The 18,791-nt window shown below is 39.5% G+C and overlaps 1 protein-coding gene across 3 annotated transcripts in view; it reads left to right on the forward strand.

Annotated features, from left to right (window-relative positions):
* The window catches only part of glis1a (GLIS family zinc finger 1a), a 46,840-nt gene extending 30,509 nt beyond the window's left edge, over positions 1-16,331 (forward strand). For 2 of the 3 annotated variants that reach the window (XM_080481472.1, XM_080481473.1), the window contains exons 4-9: positions 2,469-2,582; positions 5,410-5,536; positions 7,727-7,877; positions 14,138-14,271; positions 14,359-14,457; positions 14,899-16,331. In XM_080481472.1, coding sequence (XP_080337598.1) covers positions 2,469-2,582; positions 5,410-5,536; positions 7,727-7,877; positions 14,138-14,271; positions 14,359-14,457; positions 14,899-15,044 — 771 coding nt within the window. In that variant the 3' untranslated portion in view covers positions 15,045-16,331. The remainder of the gene's footprint in view (positions 1-2,468; positions 2,583-5,409; positions 5,537-7,726; positions 7,878-14,137; positions 14,272-14,358; positions 14,458-14,898) is intronic. The other variant, XM_080481474.1, reaches the window with a different exon arrangement.
* The last annotated feature ends 2,460 nt before the right edge of the window (positions 16,332-18,791 follow it).

Consider the following 18,791-nt stretch of genomic DNA (forward strand, 5'->3'; position numbering starts at 1 on the left):
CATTTCCTGGGTACTTATCAGTGGTTGGAATAGAGCCTGCAGGGTCATTATCTGTTGGTTGATAAACAAATTTGCAGTATTTGGAAATACTTCCTCCCACTTCGTTTCAGACGTGTAGGTACACATAGAAAACCAAATGACTTGTTTGTGTTTGGTTTTGGGCGTGTTTCTTTTCTTTTTTTCCCTTCTTTTGTGGGCCGTTGTTTCTTGTGAGTCAGAAATAAATAAACAAATAAATAAATAAAATCTGACTCATGCAAACTGGGTGTCACAACAGTCTGATGCTTGAACTGATGAAATGAATCATTGTTTGGAATTTATTTAGTTAGTTCCCTCACCACCTGGAAAAAGCATAACTCTTGTGACTTTGCCCATTAATTCATCTATTCATCTTCCTTGGTTTATCCAACTTGGCCAACCTTAAGTGGGAGTCAGCATACACAATGGACTATTTGCATACTGGCATGCCTTTTAATGAATTTACAAAAAATGTCACTCGTGTCAGTTGGCATCAGAGCATTACATGCTATTATAATAAACTTATTCTTATTCTCATATTAGAGAAGGGAAACTTCTTCTGCTCCCCTGAGTCTCAGATTAGTGGCAAAGGATTACTCTAACAAAATTGTTTTGTGAATCATAACCAAATTAATGCCACCAGTACAGAGCAGTGATTATTATTATTTTGCTGATCCAAGAGCTGTGTTGGAAAAAGATTTTTGAGTAATAGAATTACCAACACACGTCAAAGCACCAGTGCTGTTGTTCATTAAATTTTAAACTTTTTATTCTTAATCATTGCTTTTTCCTCTTGTTTTCTCACAATATACTTACTTTTTTTCTCCCTTTTTTCCTATTGACCATTATTTATTTCCAAGCTCTTTTGAAACCAACAAGTTTTCCAAATCTTAGCACCTTTTGCTTAACAAACAGTGAGTCTGTTGGTTCTTTATGTGAACCTCAAGAATATCCTCCCAAATATTTGGCTTAAAGCTCCTGTGTGTTTTTTACATTATAGGGTATGCAGGTTGGTATTTTGGACCTGCAGTGCTGAAATTTCAGTACATAAACCCACAAGATTTAAATAAACACTGTACATGTGTTTTCATGAAATCCTAATGAACTCCACCTGTCAAATAGTCACAAATAAAAAAAAAAAAAAACAAGTAGGAGACCAAAAGTCTGTGATGAACTGCATTTATGAAAATTGGCAATTTTTTTTTTTCTTTCATTTGATCTCACAGCTTTGATCAAATTGTGAAATCCAGGCTGCGAACTGAACTAAATGCCTTTCAGTCGTATGGAGTGGAAACTTGTTTATGTCAGAAAGTCATGGCTAAGACCAGTTAAAGGCCTCAAGAAAGATATTTTGGGACGTTGTACTTGTTTCAAATGACTCAACTTCAGCCTCATTTCACCCCACAAAACACAAACATGTTGCAAGACTCTCCTGTATATGTTGCATGTAGCTTATTTAAAGCAAATTAACACATTTTTGGCTGAATTCTCCTCTCTCCTTTTTTTAAGCTTGCAGATGAAAGGTAAATACATTTGATTTCTAGCTGAGGGAAAATGTTGACGAAATGGCATTCTCTCTCTCTCTCGCTCTCTCTCTCTCTGGAAGTTTTCACAATACGTAACCACAGCGAGTGCATTGCAGTTTATGTGTACAATGTGGTTGTGACTCAACAGGAATTACACTATTATTTGTAAATGGGCTTTATGTTTGACATTAGTGTGACCATGAAATCGTAATCAAGTGGAGATTGTTTCACAATATGGTTTACAAAAACTAAATGGATTTTTTTTTTACTGGGAGGAATACAGAGAGTAGATATTTTGAGGTGTTTATAATCTAAAATTGCTTTTAAATCCGTTTTAAGTGACTGTTTTGGGGTTATTTATGCAGTCATGACATACAAACTGAATGGTCTCTGGACGTTTTTACACTTTCATAGCCTCCGGATACAGCAATAGGATATATACTAGTTTTTTTATGACTTATAAGCTAAGATGGCAAAGAATGAAACAAAGAAAACGACTTTCAATATTTCGGTTTTTGTGTAAACTAAGATATTCAAGAGTTTCATGGGTTGAATTTGAAATGGTAATGGAAAAGTTCAGAATTAAGAACGTCAGAATACAAACTAAATGTTTACTATTGTAAATCATTAATGACATTGTTTGAATTAATTTGTGACAAGTTAAGTTCCCATCATATTTACATTGTATAAGATGCACCTGTATGAAAAGTGACGGTTGGTTAGTTTTGTACATTGTATCCCTAAAATGCCTTTAGATAAACAAAATACTTAATTGTCGCTTATTACAAGAAATCCCTTATCTCAAATAGCAGCATTTATTATTTTCTTTGTGTACAGAAAGGAGTGAGGAACATTTGTTTCTGATTTGTTTCCCATGTGTCCTTCTCCCTTCTCTTACAACCACTGCGTTTGGTTTGCCTGCAGAAGCCGTATGCCTGCCAGATCCCGGGATGCACCAAACGCTACACCGACCCCAGCTCACTGCGAAAACACGTCAAGGCCCATTCAGCCAAAGGTCTTCAGGAGCGGGAGGTCAAGGTATCATCGTGCTTTACACTCGTATCTAAAATATTATTAAAAGTAAAAACGATTTTGAAAGAATGGCCAGAAATGAACGCAGAGTAATTGCAATAATTATTTCCATTGATAGAAAACGTTAAAGTCCGCAAATGAGTAACAACTACTTTTTTTTTTTTTCAAAAACTTCAACCACCACTCAACAGAAAGTGGTCAGAAAACATGAAAATAGCCACGAAGCAGCAGTTTATTAGATGGAAAATCTCCAGAAGAGAATGGCCAGACTGGTTTAAGATAATAAAAAGGCTCCTCTAACTCAAATAACCACTTGTTACAACCAAGTTATATATATATAAAAAAAAAAAACCTGAGTACTCCTGGCAGCTAAGAACAGGAAATTAAGGCTACATTTCACACAAGTTCATCAAAACTGGACTACAGAAAATTGGAAAAATGTTCTTTACTCACATGAGTCTCGATTTCTTTTGCCACATTCAGATGGTAGGGTCACAATTTGGAGTAAACACCATGAAAAATATGGATTCCTGCTTTTTATCAATGGGGGAGAAAGCCAGGGATCACAGTTTCACACAATATTGATATTATCATGTAAAATGTGTTTAAAACCATTCCTGAATATGTTTAATGGATGGTTGAGGTTTTGAATGTTGGAAATATGGGGGCCAAGCAAGGGAACAACATGCCGAAATAGTCTGAAAGGAAAACAAGGATGAAGCTGCTCCAGGGTAATATTGCTAATGTCAAGGGCTGCCAAATGATTTCCCAGAGGAGACCACAATCAAAACTGGAACTACTGTGGAGAACTGAGTCGAACTGTTGATTTCAACGGTGCTCAGTATTAATACATGTTATCATAAAAGTCTTTATGTTACATGGTTTTGACAGGCTTGTGCTCCTGCTCTGTGTCAATCAAGCGCTTGTATTTCTTTGTGTTGTCTGGTCTTAACAATTCAAATTATAATGGACAAAGTAATCTGTTCATCACAAACAAAGCAAAATGGGTTTATCTTTGTCTTCACGGAATGAAGTCGCCATTTTAGATGTCCATATCAGCGCAAAACTCTACATCATGCATCATGGTTTCTTATTTTACTAAAAGGTGATTAAAAAAAATTAAATAATGATAATAATAATTTCTTTGCCAGCCATAAGTGAGGATGAGCAAAGGTGCTGACGCGCTCTGAGAAAAAAGATGTTGGGCTGAATGAAGCCCAAGTCTGGTTTTTATGATCCTTGTCCAATCAGTCATCGCATCTCTTCGATCTGAGAGCACCTCTGGGTGTCTCTCTGGAAACAAGCTGAAGTCTCATATTCCTCTCACTCATCGAGTAATTAAAATCCCCCAGCCACACACTGCATGGCTGAGAGTTTCACTGTGAAACCACAAAATCATGACACTTGAAATATCACTTCAGCGAGAAAAGAAACTGATCATTACTAAAGTGATTGAATCCAATCTTTTTTTTTTTTCTGTAATCAAACAAACGTGTGCAAATGAGTGTAGCAGGAAATATAGAAAAAAACGGTTCATTGGTGTTTACGTTTGGAGGCATTAATCAGAGCATGCAGATGTTTAAAACCTCCTCAACAGAAAATCGTAGAAAGACAAAAGAACAAATCGGTCCACTGTTTTCTCGTATGCTTCATCTTGACTTGATTTGCATAGTTTTTACCTGGTAAACATCAACATGTCTTTACAGGCTTGTGATACATCCGTACAATTTGTCCTCCTTCAACCCCGTGCTTGTTCTTCCACAATTTTTCTTCTTTTTTTTCACAGTGAAAAGTTTCTTTATGTAACTTCCAAAGAGGGGGGAAAAAAAGAGTCGTCAGAGATCGGTGGTCATAGGTCTTGTTTCTGAGAGAAGATTGAGAGCAGCAGTGGGAGAAGAAAGCAAGCATGTTTATGATTCAGTAGGATGAAATACAATAAAACAGAGTATTGCACACACTCCCTGGAAGTCAGAATAGGGAGCCCATTGTTCTGCGTTATCTGGGCCTTGTTTGTTTTCTATGGACCGTGAGTGACACTGGGGCTTTGTGTGTATTCCCATGCCTTGTTTGGCTTAAGCAGAACCACGTGTGCTTGTAAGTTGTGACATGACCGACACGCCCTGCACTGCAGTAAACCCTGTGGGGCGAAATATGACTTTGAAATATTAAACACGCAATCCCTGAACTCCTCACGGTTATACATTTCTTTGTGCTGATGTGTCACGGCTATTGAAGTTTCTAACTTCATAAACACTGGTTTCGGTCAACATTTCTCGCTGATTGTTCATGCTTCTTCTGTGGTTGACGGGCGTCCTTCGTAAGCTCCTCCTGAGTCTCGAAGCTGTCAATAAATTGTTTTGGAAAGTCCTGGGGGATGCTCTGTTAGCGCTGAATAATAAACTAAATTGTCTTGATTTAATGTTGTTAGAAGAGTTTGGAACACGATTGCCTAACATGAGTATTGGAAGTTGGATGTTAAGAAGCTGGAGATGAAACGAGAACCAGGCGTTCAATGCCAGCATCACTTTTTTTTTTTTTTTTTTGGAAAAGATTAGCAGTAGAAAACTGCCTGCAGAGAGCCTAATGTGGTTTTAATTGATCAACTGAATGTAATCGAAAGAGATGTCAATCCCCTCAAACTGTAGCTCCATGGGAGTTGTATTTCCCAAAAGCAAGAAACAGTTGGAGGACAACTAAGCTGCAGCTCCAACATAATTGTTCACATATCCACATGACGGCAGTCATCTGCACATGCTTACAACAAAGAAAGAGCTAAAGTCTCAAAGGTACGATACGCATGTATATAAACAGCTGCGTTTTGTGTTATTGGCAGGTTCAGGTCCGCACAATGCTGGAATCCGACATCCTGAGTGATTGTCTGGCAAGGCAGCATCTCCACAGCTCGGCCTCCTCCCACCATGAAAACAGCTCACCGTTGCCACCCTTAGACGACTTCACAGGTGAGTGCACCTGAAACGGAAGCAAGCGTGTGCGCTTCGTCTGCAGCGCCTCTCTGGAAATGAGTACAGACAAAGCGTACGGGGTAGTCGCCCAAACACCTGGGCTGTTAAGCTGTCGCTTTCATTTCCTCCCATGGCCTCATTCGCTCCTTTTCCTCTCCCCTCCTCTCTCATTCCTTCGATGATAGCTCATCATGCCAGTGTTTACCTTGTCCAATTACCGGGCACTGACTGTGGGCAAGTTGGCCCCTCACCCCGCCCGTCCTTCAGCTTCTCCAAACCAGTTTTCCCAGCCAAACTCTTTTTCTTTCCCTTTCAATGGCTGAACCAGGATCAAGAAACTGTCAGGTAAACTGAGGCTCGCTTGGCAAAGGAGAGGTGAGAGCGTCCAGGAGTGCTGTCCATGTCTATTACTTCAGACTACTTGCAGTTTTACTCAGAAGAGTTGTTGGGAAAAGCCTCAAACAGCACACCATGGACTGTGTTTATTCAGGGTGAAACAAGCATGTCAGTGTTTAATTCTGAAAATATCCCAAGAGGCCCTTTCACGTTATCAGAACCGGCCAAATAATATAGCCTGACACCTACTTTATGTTATGCAGGCACACAATGTGATATGTGGATGCTGGATTTTACTCTCATCGTCAATTGTGGTTAATCTCAAAGTGTTAAAAGCAATGTTGATACATGTGGAGCTGCTTTAAATGAGCAGCATGAAAACTGTGTTTGGTTACATGCAGTCAGTCACACTAATTTGAAAGGTAGCTCTGAAAAGTTTGACAAATGCTCCTCACTTCCAATGAGTAACTGAAAACTTAAATGTTTGCTATTTGTATTGTCACTACATTTTTAGCTTGTTTAGATTAACAGTGCACAGAGCCAATCAATGGTCGCTGGTTTAAGTCCAGTTTGCTATATTGAGGGAAAAAAAAGAGATATGGGGTTAATACCAGTGACGTCTTACCTTTTTTTTCTTTTTCTTTTTTGGAAGAAACAACTACTGCACACTCGAGCTGAAGCCACAGCCGAAAGCTGGTTCTGTCTCTGTTCCTTTGTTCCCTCATTTCTCAGTTACTGTCGAAACGAATGTAAGTGGCAGCTGCAGCCTTGAGCCTGCCGCGGGACGGATGATTGGTCCGGGTTGACCTCGGGATTAAAGCACAAGATAATAGCAGATGGCTTTGTGCAGACATTGATCAGGTTGCATTGTTCAGTAGTCTTGCTGCTAATAGTAAACTCGCATGGTGGAGTGTGACTGTCAGAGTTGTTTATCAAAACACTGCAGAGTTTAGAAGGGTGTACATTTAGTACATTAGTGTACCAGAGAATGATACATGTTATGTATAAGCAGTTAATTCAATTTTTACGGATTAATGTGTTGAAGATTTGAGCCACTTTTCTTTGGTTTGTGTCTTTCTGTGTGTTTTTCTCCTGTTATCAGCAATGCAATTTCTCTTTTTGTGAATGCCTTATCACATGAGAGGAGCGAGATGTTAAAATTATTATTGATATGAGCCAGATTTTACTGCACATGTGCTAAAAAAGCTTGGTGGCTTAAGGTTGGCTCATAGTTTTCTCTATATCTTGAACAGTGCTGCCAGTTCATCAAAGCTGTTATTTTAAAGGTTGTAGGTGATAAACACACTTTTGAAATAATCACACTAATGTTTGGACATCAGATTATTTCATAGAAACTCCATTAAACACTCCTATAACTGTTTCATTAAAGCTTTAGTTCTGAAATACACTGAAATCGTGTTCATTGTGATCACTTCTTCAAGATTATGTGGACCCAAGGCATGCTCATTTACTTTGAATGTCCAACCATCTCTCATCCTGAAGCGGATCATAAACCTTAAATTAGATTTTCTTTAACAGCAGATTCTTCCTGGAGAGAATTCCTCTCCTTGAATGGTAAACTATCGTTGTTGAAACACTCAACTGACTGACTTTAGTTTGGAGAAAGATTTATGCGAATGTCTTCATTACAGTCAAACATTGGCAGCCCCGACTTTGAAAGCAGCACTTCAGGACAGCCGACATGAAAAACCTTTTTTTTTTTTATCATTTTAACACTCTCAGCAGGCAAACATCCTTAAAAATGCAAATCAAAAGTTTCACAAGGGTCAAACTGACTTGTGGGAAAAGCATGAAGTGGGAGCATGTCACTGATGGTTTGTTCTCCTTCAGGGGTTTACTCCAACAGCACTCACAGCCGAGGGAATGCCGAGTTTCTGCCTCCATCAGCAGACACCTGCTCCAGGTACGCCGGCTTGGACGGGAGCTTTGATGAAAACGGCCCCGTATCACTGTTAACTACCCAGCGGAGCATGAGAGAAGGGTGAGTTTAAGAAGAGAGCATGCTGAAGTTATTATTCGTCCAGAGAAAGTCGATTGGAAACAATCAGCCCGGGAATCTGACCAGTTTCTACAATAAGCTAATAGATGTGAAGTGCTTCACTTCTGGACAACAGGAGCTGAACCTGACGGACTGGAAGTGTGTGTGTGTGTTTGTGTCCCCCCCCCCCCCCCCCATATCTCTGCTCCACACTTTTGCAATGTTTTCTCATTACATAAATATAAACAGTGAATGTCCAAACATGTATTTTTCCTGCCGCACTGTCAGGAATTTTAACATGATACTGCTTTTATTTCTTGGGAAGCAGAGTTTTTTAATGATGTTTTAATGATGTACCCAAAGGAAAACTTAAATGGGCAGTTCATCCAAATCACAAAAAGTAAAGGAAAAAAAACACAATTTCCCACTTGTGGTGTCTGGCAAGATTTGGAGTTATCTGCTGCCTGGATTTCTGCTGCCAGCTCCGTACAATGGAGTTAAATGAGATTTTGTTTGGCAGTTTTCATTCAAAGCTATTTTCTACTAAAGATAAAAATAGTTGAGACTTACTGACCACAGTTGTGTCCTTCTCTCAGGATATGTTCTTAAAGTTGTGCAAGGATATATTTCCAGGGCACGCTCAGAAATGAGTTTCCTCTGGGCGTCTTAAGCCAAATAATTAGACAAAAATGTTTTTATTCAAGCTTTTCTAAGCTGCACATCACCTTTCAGTTGTCCCTTCCTCTTTCATGTCACAAACCAAACTCGCGTTTCAACCACAGATACTTTTTCACCATCGAAATCCTGTTTTGATCTGATTCCACAGTGACTTTGCTTGTCTCTCTCTCTCTCTCGCTCTCTCTGCATACACATTCTTGAATAAACCAGAGACATTATCACCAGAGATGGAGTTATGGCTTTGTGGTCACACTGATTGGGTAGTTTAAGGCCACAGAACTTATGCGTATTGTAAACTGAGACAAATTTTGTCTCGCCATGTATAAAAGTAGAAGTGAGACTAAAAAGACACAGCTGAAAGCCTCGAGGGCGGCAGTTGCTGGACAAAATGACCTCAAATTATTGGTCCTTGAAGGTTTGGATCTAAACCGACTTTTATTGGCAAAAGAAAAACAACAAAAGTAGTCGATGCAATAAAAGAGCATTGATAGGATTCTTTGTGGTTTAATAAATGATATCATTCAAATCATTTTGAAAGAAAAGAAAAAAACAAGATATCGGATCTTCCTGTGTAATGCACTGTCTGTCTACTTTTGAGTAGATTTCAGTTGTGCTTCAAGTCTTGGCTGATACCTTCAGTTTTTTTGTTTTTTTTCTCTCTGAGCACAAAGTAGCAAAGTAGGGCCTTTCAACCACAGCTTGTATGTCCATTATTATTGACACTGGAAAAACAACTGCTTAATATACTGGACATAAAAAAAAAACAACATATTCCCAGAATTCAAGACAAAACATTCACAAATTGGCCCTGGCGGAGACTATTGCAATCAATCTGTGCTATAGTGACCAAGGTGTCAAAGTCCTGCCTCGTACTCAGCCTCTGTGAAGAAAATGAAACTGTTTTGCTGATACATGGTTTGCTGGATTGATGATTGGTTGTCCCTTTCATTTCTTGCATGCTCCTCATAACTATGACCGTAACCCCGAGACCATTTATGATATCTACAAAATTCAAGAAATACCAGAAAGGAGTTTGAGTGCTTTGTCTCATTATAATATCTCAATGGTGTAGACTTGAATCACAATCGCAAATTAGATGACTTCAGACTCAACTTAGGAAAATATTTTAGGACGGAAACTCGACTTTGACTTCAGAAGCAGTGACTCAAGACTTCACTTGACCTTTAGACTTCATAAACACCTTTTTGACTGAAAAAGGACTTGACAATTCCCCCTAATCCACAAATACATTGCATTTGAAAGTTTATCATAGATGAATTTTTTTTCATTTGTTTCCTGTATAAAAGTCACCGTATAAAATCCTAGCACCTGAATCCACAATCAGCCTCCAATCAGAGGACAGGTGAGGACGACAGAGAATATTGTGTAACAAAGCCAACCCCCAGTGCCATTCATTTGCAACATAATCTTCTCAAAAATCCAAACAGCCAGAATTTCCATGAAATCAATGTTTTGGTGCCAAAATCTTGTGAGTTTAATTTCAAACATTGGTTGTTGTTGCTTGACTTCACATTGCGTCTCTACTGCAGTGATATATAGTGGTGTTGTATTGTTCTTTTTTTTTATATACACAGTCTAATGATGTACTGATTCAGATTTTAATCAAACATCTTATATTTATAATCATTTACTTCCTTTTATTGGCTGTTTTAGAATAATATGCCCACAAAGAATCAATAAAACTAAATTACTCCCACATTTTTGGATTGCAAAAATATTTACATTTTTACAGTGATACCAAAGCTGTTATATAAATGAACGTTTTATAAATGATTGCTTTTGCCTGAGAATTCGGTTCTGTTTTTCGTACATAATAGTGTTTATGGCGTTCCCAATACTGGAGGAACCAGATGCATTTTGTCATGTCTGGGGGGAAAGACAAGTTAGTCCAAGTTCATCTCCTCCTGTACTTTTCTCTTCTGTCACTGTCTGCCCCTGTATTCACCCTCTCATGTCGATACCAGCTGAGTCTCATTCACATGCGAGGTAGAGAGGGTCATCTTCCAATCCCAAGGTTGGTAGTTTGATGTGTCGGCATGTCTTTGGGCAAGACATTAAACCCCACAATAGCCCTCGATGGAGTGTAAGCATCTGGCATACAGTAGTGTCATCATTTGTGTGTGACTGTGAGAATAATTGCGTGGGCAAATGTGATTAATAGACTAAAGTAGGGAAAAAGCATTGTCCATTCACCAATAATGTAAATTCGCCCGATGGCTGATTGAGGCTGAAAAAGAATGTATATCTCCACCTGAGCCTTCCGCCTTCTCAAACTGTTGTTTTGATGACAGATGTATATGTTTCTATGACATGGAGTTGATGCATTAGAATTTAATTGAAATGTTTTAAAAGTTTTAAAGAAAAATAATGTAATGTCACATAAAGACACGTCGTACAGTTTCAACTGGATCGATTCACATTTAGCAGTAAAATTGATTTAAAACCGATCAAACAAAGTCATGCTTTTGCTATTCAAACATTTGGGTGACCCTAAAGCAACATATCTCAGCCAGAGCTGCCATGAAGCGATGCACAATCTGTGCCTTGACATCTCTTTATAGCGGCTGAGGATGTCATTGAATCCCACTGGTGCCCACAGTACATGACGACCTGCCAAAGCCAATACCAGACGAGCACTTGTTTTCCCCCCAAAATGACTTAGCGAGACATTAAACACGTGAAAGTAAATTATCTTTGCTTCACGGCACAGCCGGCATCATGCTCTGACCTCATAGCCAGCCGAGTGTTTACCCTGGCTGGGCCGGGCCATTTCGCCTTCTTTAATACTTGAGGGATTCAGAGGCCCGCGCTGAGGCTTGTCCATCAGTAAGTATTTGTGATGTGCACTGTTTGTATATTTAGCGGTTGTGTGGGGAGGTTGGTGTGGAGCTGGATTGGCCCTTCAGCATGGCATGTCCATCAGATACAGGCACACGAACCAGGATGGCTCTCGCACAGAAAAGCTATTATACAATTTGATGGAAAGCAATGTAATTGAGTTTACTTTGCCGAAGCTCCGAGTGATATTGGACCCAAATAGCTGGTTTAAGTGAAATGTTTGACATGTCTGCACTTTTTCGTATTGACTATGGCTGCAACATGAAATGAGCATACACCGTTTCTTTAAGTACATCTTTGGTTGCACTTAGATCACATTAAATTTCCGTCTGTGTTATACACATTTACCGTAATCCCCAGAGATCCAGGAAATTTAAACACCAGAATAATTTTTTAATTTTACTTTTTTGTGCCCTAAACCTGAAAACAGATCAGTTTTGTGATTACAAGCTGGCATCATTAACGGTGACGGCTGCAGACAGTGCAACGTGCGCCAAAGATCTTATGGTCTGCAAGCTTGATTCATTCTAGATAAACAGTGAGGAGGGCAGCTGGCTGTATAGTTCAAGAGGTAAAAAGAGGAAGGCCAGTAAAATATGATCAGAGGGACAGTTTCCCTGCGCCGTGCTGACAGCCGCCCCCTCGATCGCGGGCCGAAACGACAAATCGTCCCGTCACAGCTCAGACATCTCGGCTATGTTGCCGCAGCGTTACAAGAATGTAAGCTGCAGACGCCATTGTTTATAGTCGGGGTCAGCGCTGCTGATCCAGGGGCCATTACAGGGGAGTCCAGGGGAGACGTGTTGAATTCTTGGTGCTCGCAGTCATCGCAGCACATTGGTCTCACTGCAGCCGCACTATATCAAAGCCCACTTTGTTTACATAATCCTATACGAAACCTGGTCTTTATTACCTCGGGAAGCCATCGCCATCTGTAAGTTCAGTTTGGCCTTCAAAAAGTCTTTTTGATTAATTTTGGCTTTTATTATCGTTTTCCACTGAAAGCGGAGACTGTAAAATTAAATATAATGGCATTTGACGTGGGAAATGGGGAATAAAGAGACTTGGGAATGATAAATGATAGATATGTAAAGAAATCTCCAAACATTTCCCTTTTTTTCACAACTGGTCAGATGCGAATATAGAAGACTCTTGGGCCTGCTGCCAACGGTATCTGACAGGGCCTGGCTTGTTTATGAAGCCCAATAAAACTTTTCCAGCAGAAACCAAGGCTGTTCGGCTCTCGGGGGACCAATATGCTGCAGTACATCATCCAGCAGAGCTCTCAGGCCACATGAAATACAGAGAGCAGGCGCTTTGAACAGGGGGGGGGGATCAAATACCATACTGGGGGTTTTTCAGCTGCATATCTCCTCAGTGAGATTCGACCGCCTCCCTTTCTTCTCATGGACTTGGCTCCACTGACTAACTCGTTTCCACGTTGAGTCAGAGTGTTTTTGCACAGTCAGCACATTCCTTCCGCGTAGCGACGGATGCAGCCCCTCATAGAGCCCGCCTACATCAACCCCCCCCCAGGTGGAAACACTTCCTTATGTAAACTGCACTGGTTGTAGACGAGAAGTATTTACTCATTTATGTCTTTTAACAGCTGTGGCCACATGGCCAGCGAACAATTACCTCGACCCTGAAATATGTGAAATAAAGAATCACATGAAATACTGAGCTGACTAATAGAACATAAAGCAGATTACAGCTAGTACTTTTCACCTAAAACCGCAAAATATTTTGGGAATTTAACTTCTGAAATGAGCGGTGTTTCCTTTCAATGCTTCTTTTTTTACTCCCCACTTTGATATTATGTTTTCTCCAGAAGTGGCATGTCACAAAGTATTATGTAGATTTTTCAGGTTCTGTTTTTAACTTTGCATCTTTTTAGGCAACTTTTTTACGATTTATCCCAACTACCTGTCCTCAGACTTTTCTAAGATACTGGAATAGAATAAAACCTCTCGTACTGAAGATGTAAAAGGAATTATTCATGAGAAATGATCCTGGGAACAGCACTTTTTCTTTTTGGCATATAATGTAACTAAAATTTGACTTCGACAAGAATATTAAGGTGTAGCACAGTATTTATACTATTAGCAGGCACTACTACCCAAGAAGTTATTCTAATTAAATAATGTCCATTAATTGTAAGTCTTTTTTTTTAACTTCCTATCTGTTTTTATTACATTCCAAAAAAAACATTGTTATATGTATGCTAATCCCTTAAAAAAAAGAAGAGGAAAATTACATCTGTATTTGAGGACATTTCCAAATTTATATGATTTTTTTGCTTTTAAGTAATGTAGTTGAATCGGCGCTTTAACTTTTCCAAAATATTTTTGTTACAAAAGTATCTGTACTTCTACTTATGTGAACACTGAGTATTCTTGGCACTTCTGTGTATTTCTAGTACTTCTCGGATTGACATGTTGTTTCAGTTGAGCATATAATTACTACGTAAGCAACACTTTCCATGCTAAACACAAATTAATCCCTAAATAAGCCTGCAACTTAAGTGGTTTTTCTACCTCCTTCTCACCTGGTCTCCTTCCTCCTCTACTGTCACACCATCCATCTCCATGTGCTCCTCCAGTACAATCCTCACCTCCTCCTGCCTGGCAGCTCCATCTCCAACATGTTTTTCCAAAATATCCACTGTCGGTGATAGATTCTCACAGTGACCTTTTCTTTACTGGAAATTGTGAATGTGTTACCAGAGACAGACCGGCGGCCTTGTTCGTGTCCGCCGACGTCAATCCGTCGGGCTCCTGCTCGGACCGAGTGGACATCCGGCTGCAGGGCTACCAGAAATCCTACAGCCAACAGCAGCAAGTCTTTTCCCAGCAGCAAGGTACACACAGGTTCACCAGCTTTGACTCGAGTGCTGCCGGTTGGTGAAGTTGTTTCTAATCCTTTTTGGCTCTGTGGCTCTCTGAAGGCTGCCTGTATGGCGAAGGGAAGGTGGTGCAAGCAGCCAGCGATGGCGGCTTTGAACCTGCCAGTTACTTCTCTAATCCTCCAACCACTCACTCTACAGGTAAGACTGCAAATAACCAGATTATAGAGAGAGAGAAATGTATGGAGGGTGAGAAAGGGGGAGAGGAGAGCTTGCATTATGTGAATTACAAAACGAACCAATGGAATGACACAGACTTACAGTATTTCATATTTTTACGCCACATATTAAAGAAATGATGTGCATGCGTGGGGAGAGTGTGCGGGTGGAGTTTCAGGGGTTCACACCAAGACGGAATGAGTTTCTAAACTCGGCCATTAAACCCAGGTTTTCAGGTTCTGTCATAAATCGTTGCACCACCCCGAAAAAATTGAGACACGAGATGACAACAGTAAATTTACACACAGGATGACTTCACCCCTCCAGCTGAAAGGAACTGCACTTCAGCAGATCCTTTCTCTGCAGACTCATAACTACGAGTGGCCTCTCTCACATTGCCATGTTCTGACTTTCTCTTCTCAGGGTTTGATTTGCTGCAGGACCTGCAGGGTCAAGCGGGGGGCGGTTACTCCATGTCTCCCTGCCCACCAGACGACAGCTTCCTCTTTCAGGCAGGGGGCGTCGACCGCTGCCTCAGCCAGATCTATTCCATCTACCTGGACTCATGATGGACTCAACCAAAGATCAGGACTGGAGCCAGCACGGGTGGTGTGTAACGGCGAACAGCTCGCCATGATGATACAAATTAGGCAAAAGTACAAGAAGCATAAATCGTGAGAGGGAGTCTTCACAGATGTAAATAGCAATGACCTTTTTATTCAGAGATGACCGCAGCATTTGTGATCTGGATAGAATGAGCTGTACGCTTTTCTTTTTCTCATGAGGACGCCCTCATGCTTTCACCGTGGTTGGCCTGACGATGTATCATGCAATAATCCAACCTGGAGTGGGAAAATAATTACGTGGCGTGAGGAAAATCATGAAGTCACAAAGTATTGAAAGATCATTATTTCACCAGCTTGCATTCTTCCTGATCTGCACCACAACCTGTGAAGGTATAAGAAAATAACAGGATGTGACATAAGATGGGATGCAGCTTCTAGTTGAGCTGGAAATTTTCTGGAATCATTATAAGACTTGTAGAAGTCTAATCACTTTAGGAGAGATGCACTTTTGTTACATGAATTAGATGAGAAGATACAATTCTCATGCATTAAATATGACGCCAAGGCTCCCAACAGTTAGCTTAGCACAAAGCGAGTGAAGTATGTATTTGCCTTTTGCAAAAACTCCAGTTTATCAGTCATTTTCAAAGAGGTTTTGAATAGGCTTGCTGATCTCAGATGAAATAAATAATCAATGTTCTTATTAAACCTTCAGCAGGCAAAAGAAATAAGTGTGTTACTGAAGATGATGGCCTATTTATTTAAAGTCACATTGTGTTTATCATCAGCCCAAATACCTTCCAACTGCAGAGCACTTAAGTACTACAAGCAGCCTCTGGTTGTGTGTTTTTGCATCTGTAAATGAAAGCAGTGCTGCCCCCCCCCCTTCCCCCCCCCGCGCCCGAGTATCTGAAAGACTGCACAGATATATTTTAAACAATGGCACCGTGTTTAAGTGTGGATGGAATACGCTAAACAAAACCAGGAAATGCACTAAAACTGTACAGTTACTCTACAATCTAGACTGCAGCGTAATCTGTTTTTAAATTCTTTGTGATACAGCGTCTTGTATTTTCATTGTTTGTTGTACAGTTTCTATCAGTGTTATATTCAGTTAGAGGAAACCGTGCATTGTTTACAAAAACTTCTCTGCACTCTTTCCGGTCTCATCTTCCGAGACGTTTAAGAAGATGACCAACCAAAAAATGTTTACACTGATTTTGTAGCATTTAAATAAAATCATATTGAACAGTGTAAAGACTGTATAAAAATGCATCTGTCTTTTATATCAAAATAAAAAAGTAAATGAAAAAGGGGTTGGTGTTTTCCTTATTTATGATCCGGTTATTTGTATATTCTATGGTTAGATTATGAATCAGTAAGTGGTTTAGTGCTGCCACCTACTGGTTAAACAATGCTATTGAGTACATGTTATAACCTATTTCCACTTGATCAAATATCCCTGGGATATTATAGGATATTGTCCCATAAGAACTCGCTGTGACACAGCATTTATTCAGCTTTACATTTGATTTAAACTCATCAAATGCCTAAGTGATATCTGCTCAACATTCTGGTTCAGTCATGTGACAATAGTTTCATTTGGAAACCCAGAACACTTACTAAAGTTACCACAATTGGCCTTTATCCAATAGGTGTTTAGAGATGGTGTTTACATATGTCACATTGGGCTTCTGACCTCAAAATAATCCTTTAACCTCCTGCTTGTTTAATTTAGCTGATTCAATTATTGTTGTTTAACCCTAAACAGACAAAATATAGAAAGTCATATGAAATTAAATTATTAATATCATGTATTGAGAAACAATCTTTGCATAGCAGTGAATAAAACCAAACAAATCAAATAGGCCTTGGGGAGTTTGAAGGATATGACAAATTAAAAAAGACTAATTGTTATCAGAAAACTGAAAACTGCACCAGATTCTGGTTCTACATGCTCCCATGTACCTGTTCTAATTGTCAAGTAGATTCACTAGCACTTTCTTTTCACAATTACACATTGAAGTCACACCCAATTAATATATTGCCACACAGGCTTTTTTGTTTTGCTTTGTTTAAATTCCATTAGAAAAAAAAAAGGTTGACCCAGAGGTACTGTACCTGAGGGCATGCAGAACCAGAATGTGTTGCAGTTTGCTGAAAAGAGTTTGACTTTTTATTATTTTTTTCTTAATAAGCCTATACAGTAATATGTTAATTGAGTGGGATTTCAGTGTGTAATTGTAAAAAAAGAAAATGCGACAGGGAACCTACATGAAAATTGAAACCGGTACCTGGGGGCTTGTAGAACAAGAATCTGGTGCAGTTTGTTGAAAACACTTTGATTATTTATGAAGTGAAAGTATTTTTCTTTACTTTTATTTAGATTATATATTATTGTGATGTAAACACATCAACCTAACCAATAACAGGTTAGTTAGGCTGATACACGTGATGGAAATCCAAATAAGCATATCTCTTATGTTACCTACCAAAAAGCTGATTGCTTTTCAGATTTGCCCATATTTATCTTAAAAGATCTTCGACACCGGGGTCACAACTCAAAAGGCAGAATTATGTTCCACGTGGACCATTTGGTCTGTATTATATCTCCCTCGGTATATTAATTCCTATAAAGAGTAATGGATCAGGGTTCTTATGGGATACAAAAGCAAAACCCCACAAAAGACGTACATGAGTTTCTGAATTAGGTTCCACTTAAAATGTGTGTTGTTGTAGGACGCTTTCTATTATTGCTGCAAATGAGCCTGTTTAAAGAACAAGAAGAAAGTACAGACACTTGTGTTCAAATTTAAGGAGAAAGCAGATAAAAAGTACTCAGAAAAGTTTTAACTCAAGTAAAGTACAGCCATTTCATTTGACATATCTAGTAAAGTGTGGCAAATCTATGACTATTGCACCATTCATACATAAGGCACAGGGAAATAAAGGAAGTACATTAAAACAAGACGATTAAGAATCTTAATCTGAAGCGAAGTTCAGGAAGTTGTTTTTTGTTTGTTCTAACACTGAAACACTGAGTTATAGGCCAGAAGTGACATTTTGAAGTGGATCCTTTGACACTCAGGCAGCCAGTGCAGATTGAAGCTCAGCTGTAATGAGCCTTTTTTTTTTTTTTTATAAATTCAGCCTACTGAAAATAAATTCAAGCTTCTCTGAATATTGTTTGGTGAGAAACACTTTAATTGTATTGTTGAATTTCAGGTCTGAGTCTATAATTACACCCAGATTTCTGTCTTGATCTGTTGTCTTGAGTGGAGTCAAGGTGGTTGCTGAACTTTAACCTTTCCTGTTTGGGTCCAAAAACACGTTCCTACATTTAGAAGAAAGAAGTGCCAATGCTGTGGTACTCCAGCTACCTGCTGGTAACGCATTACAACTTGACGATATACAGAAGGTGATTGAAGTTTAGTTCAACCACCAGATGGCGCTATGCAACCTCGCAACTCAGTTGAACTTTATCATGAGTCCATCAGTCAAATCTGTCGCCTGTCCTCAGACAACCACACCACTCTTGAAAGACAGCAAAATGCTATTAAGTCTTAACACACACACACACACACACACACACACACACACACACACACACACACACACACACACACACACACACACACACACACACACACACACACACACACACACACACACACTCTCTCTCTCTATATTCATGCAGACAGAAGGTTGTGAGTCCACATTCCTCACAGGAGGTGACACACCCTCAGATCC

Source organism: Lipophrys pholis, assembly GCF_963383615.2.
Source record: "Lipophrys pholis genome assembly, chromosome: 1".
NCBI lineage: Eukaryota > Metazoa > Chordata > Actinopteri > Blenniiformes > Blenniidae > Lipophrys > Lipophrys pholis.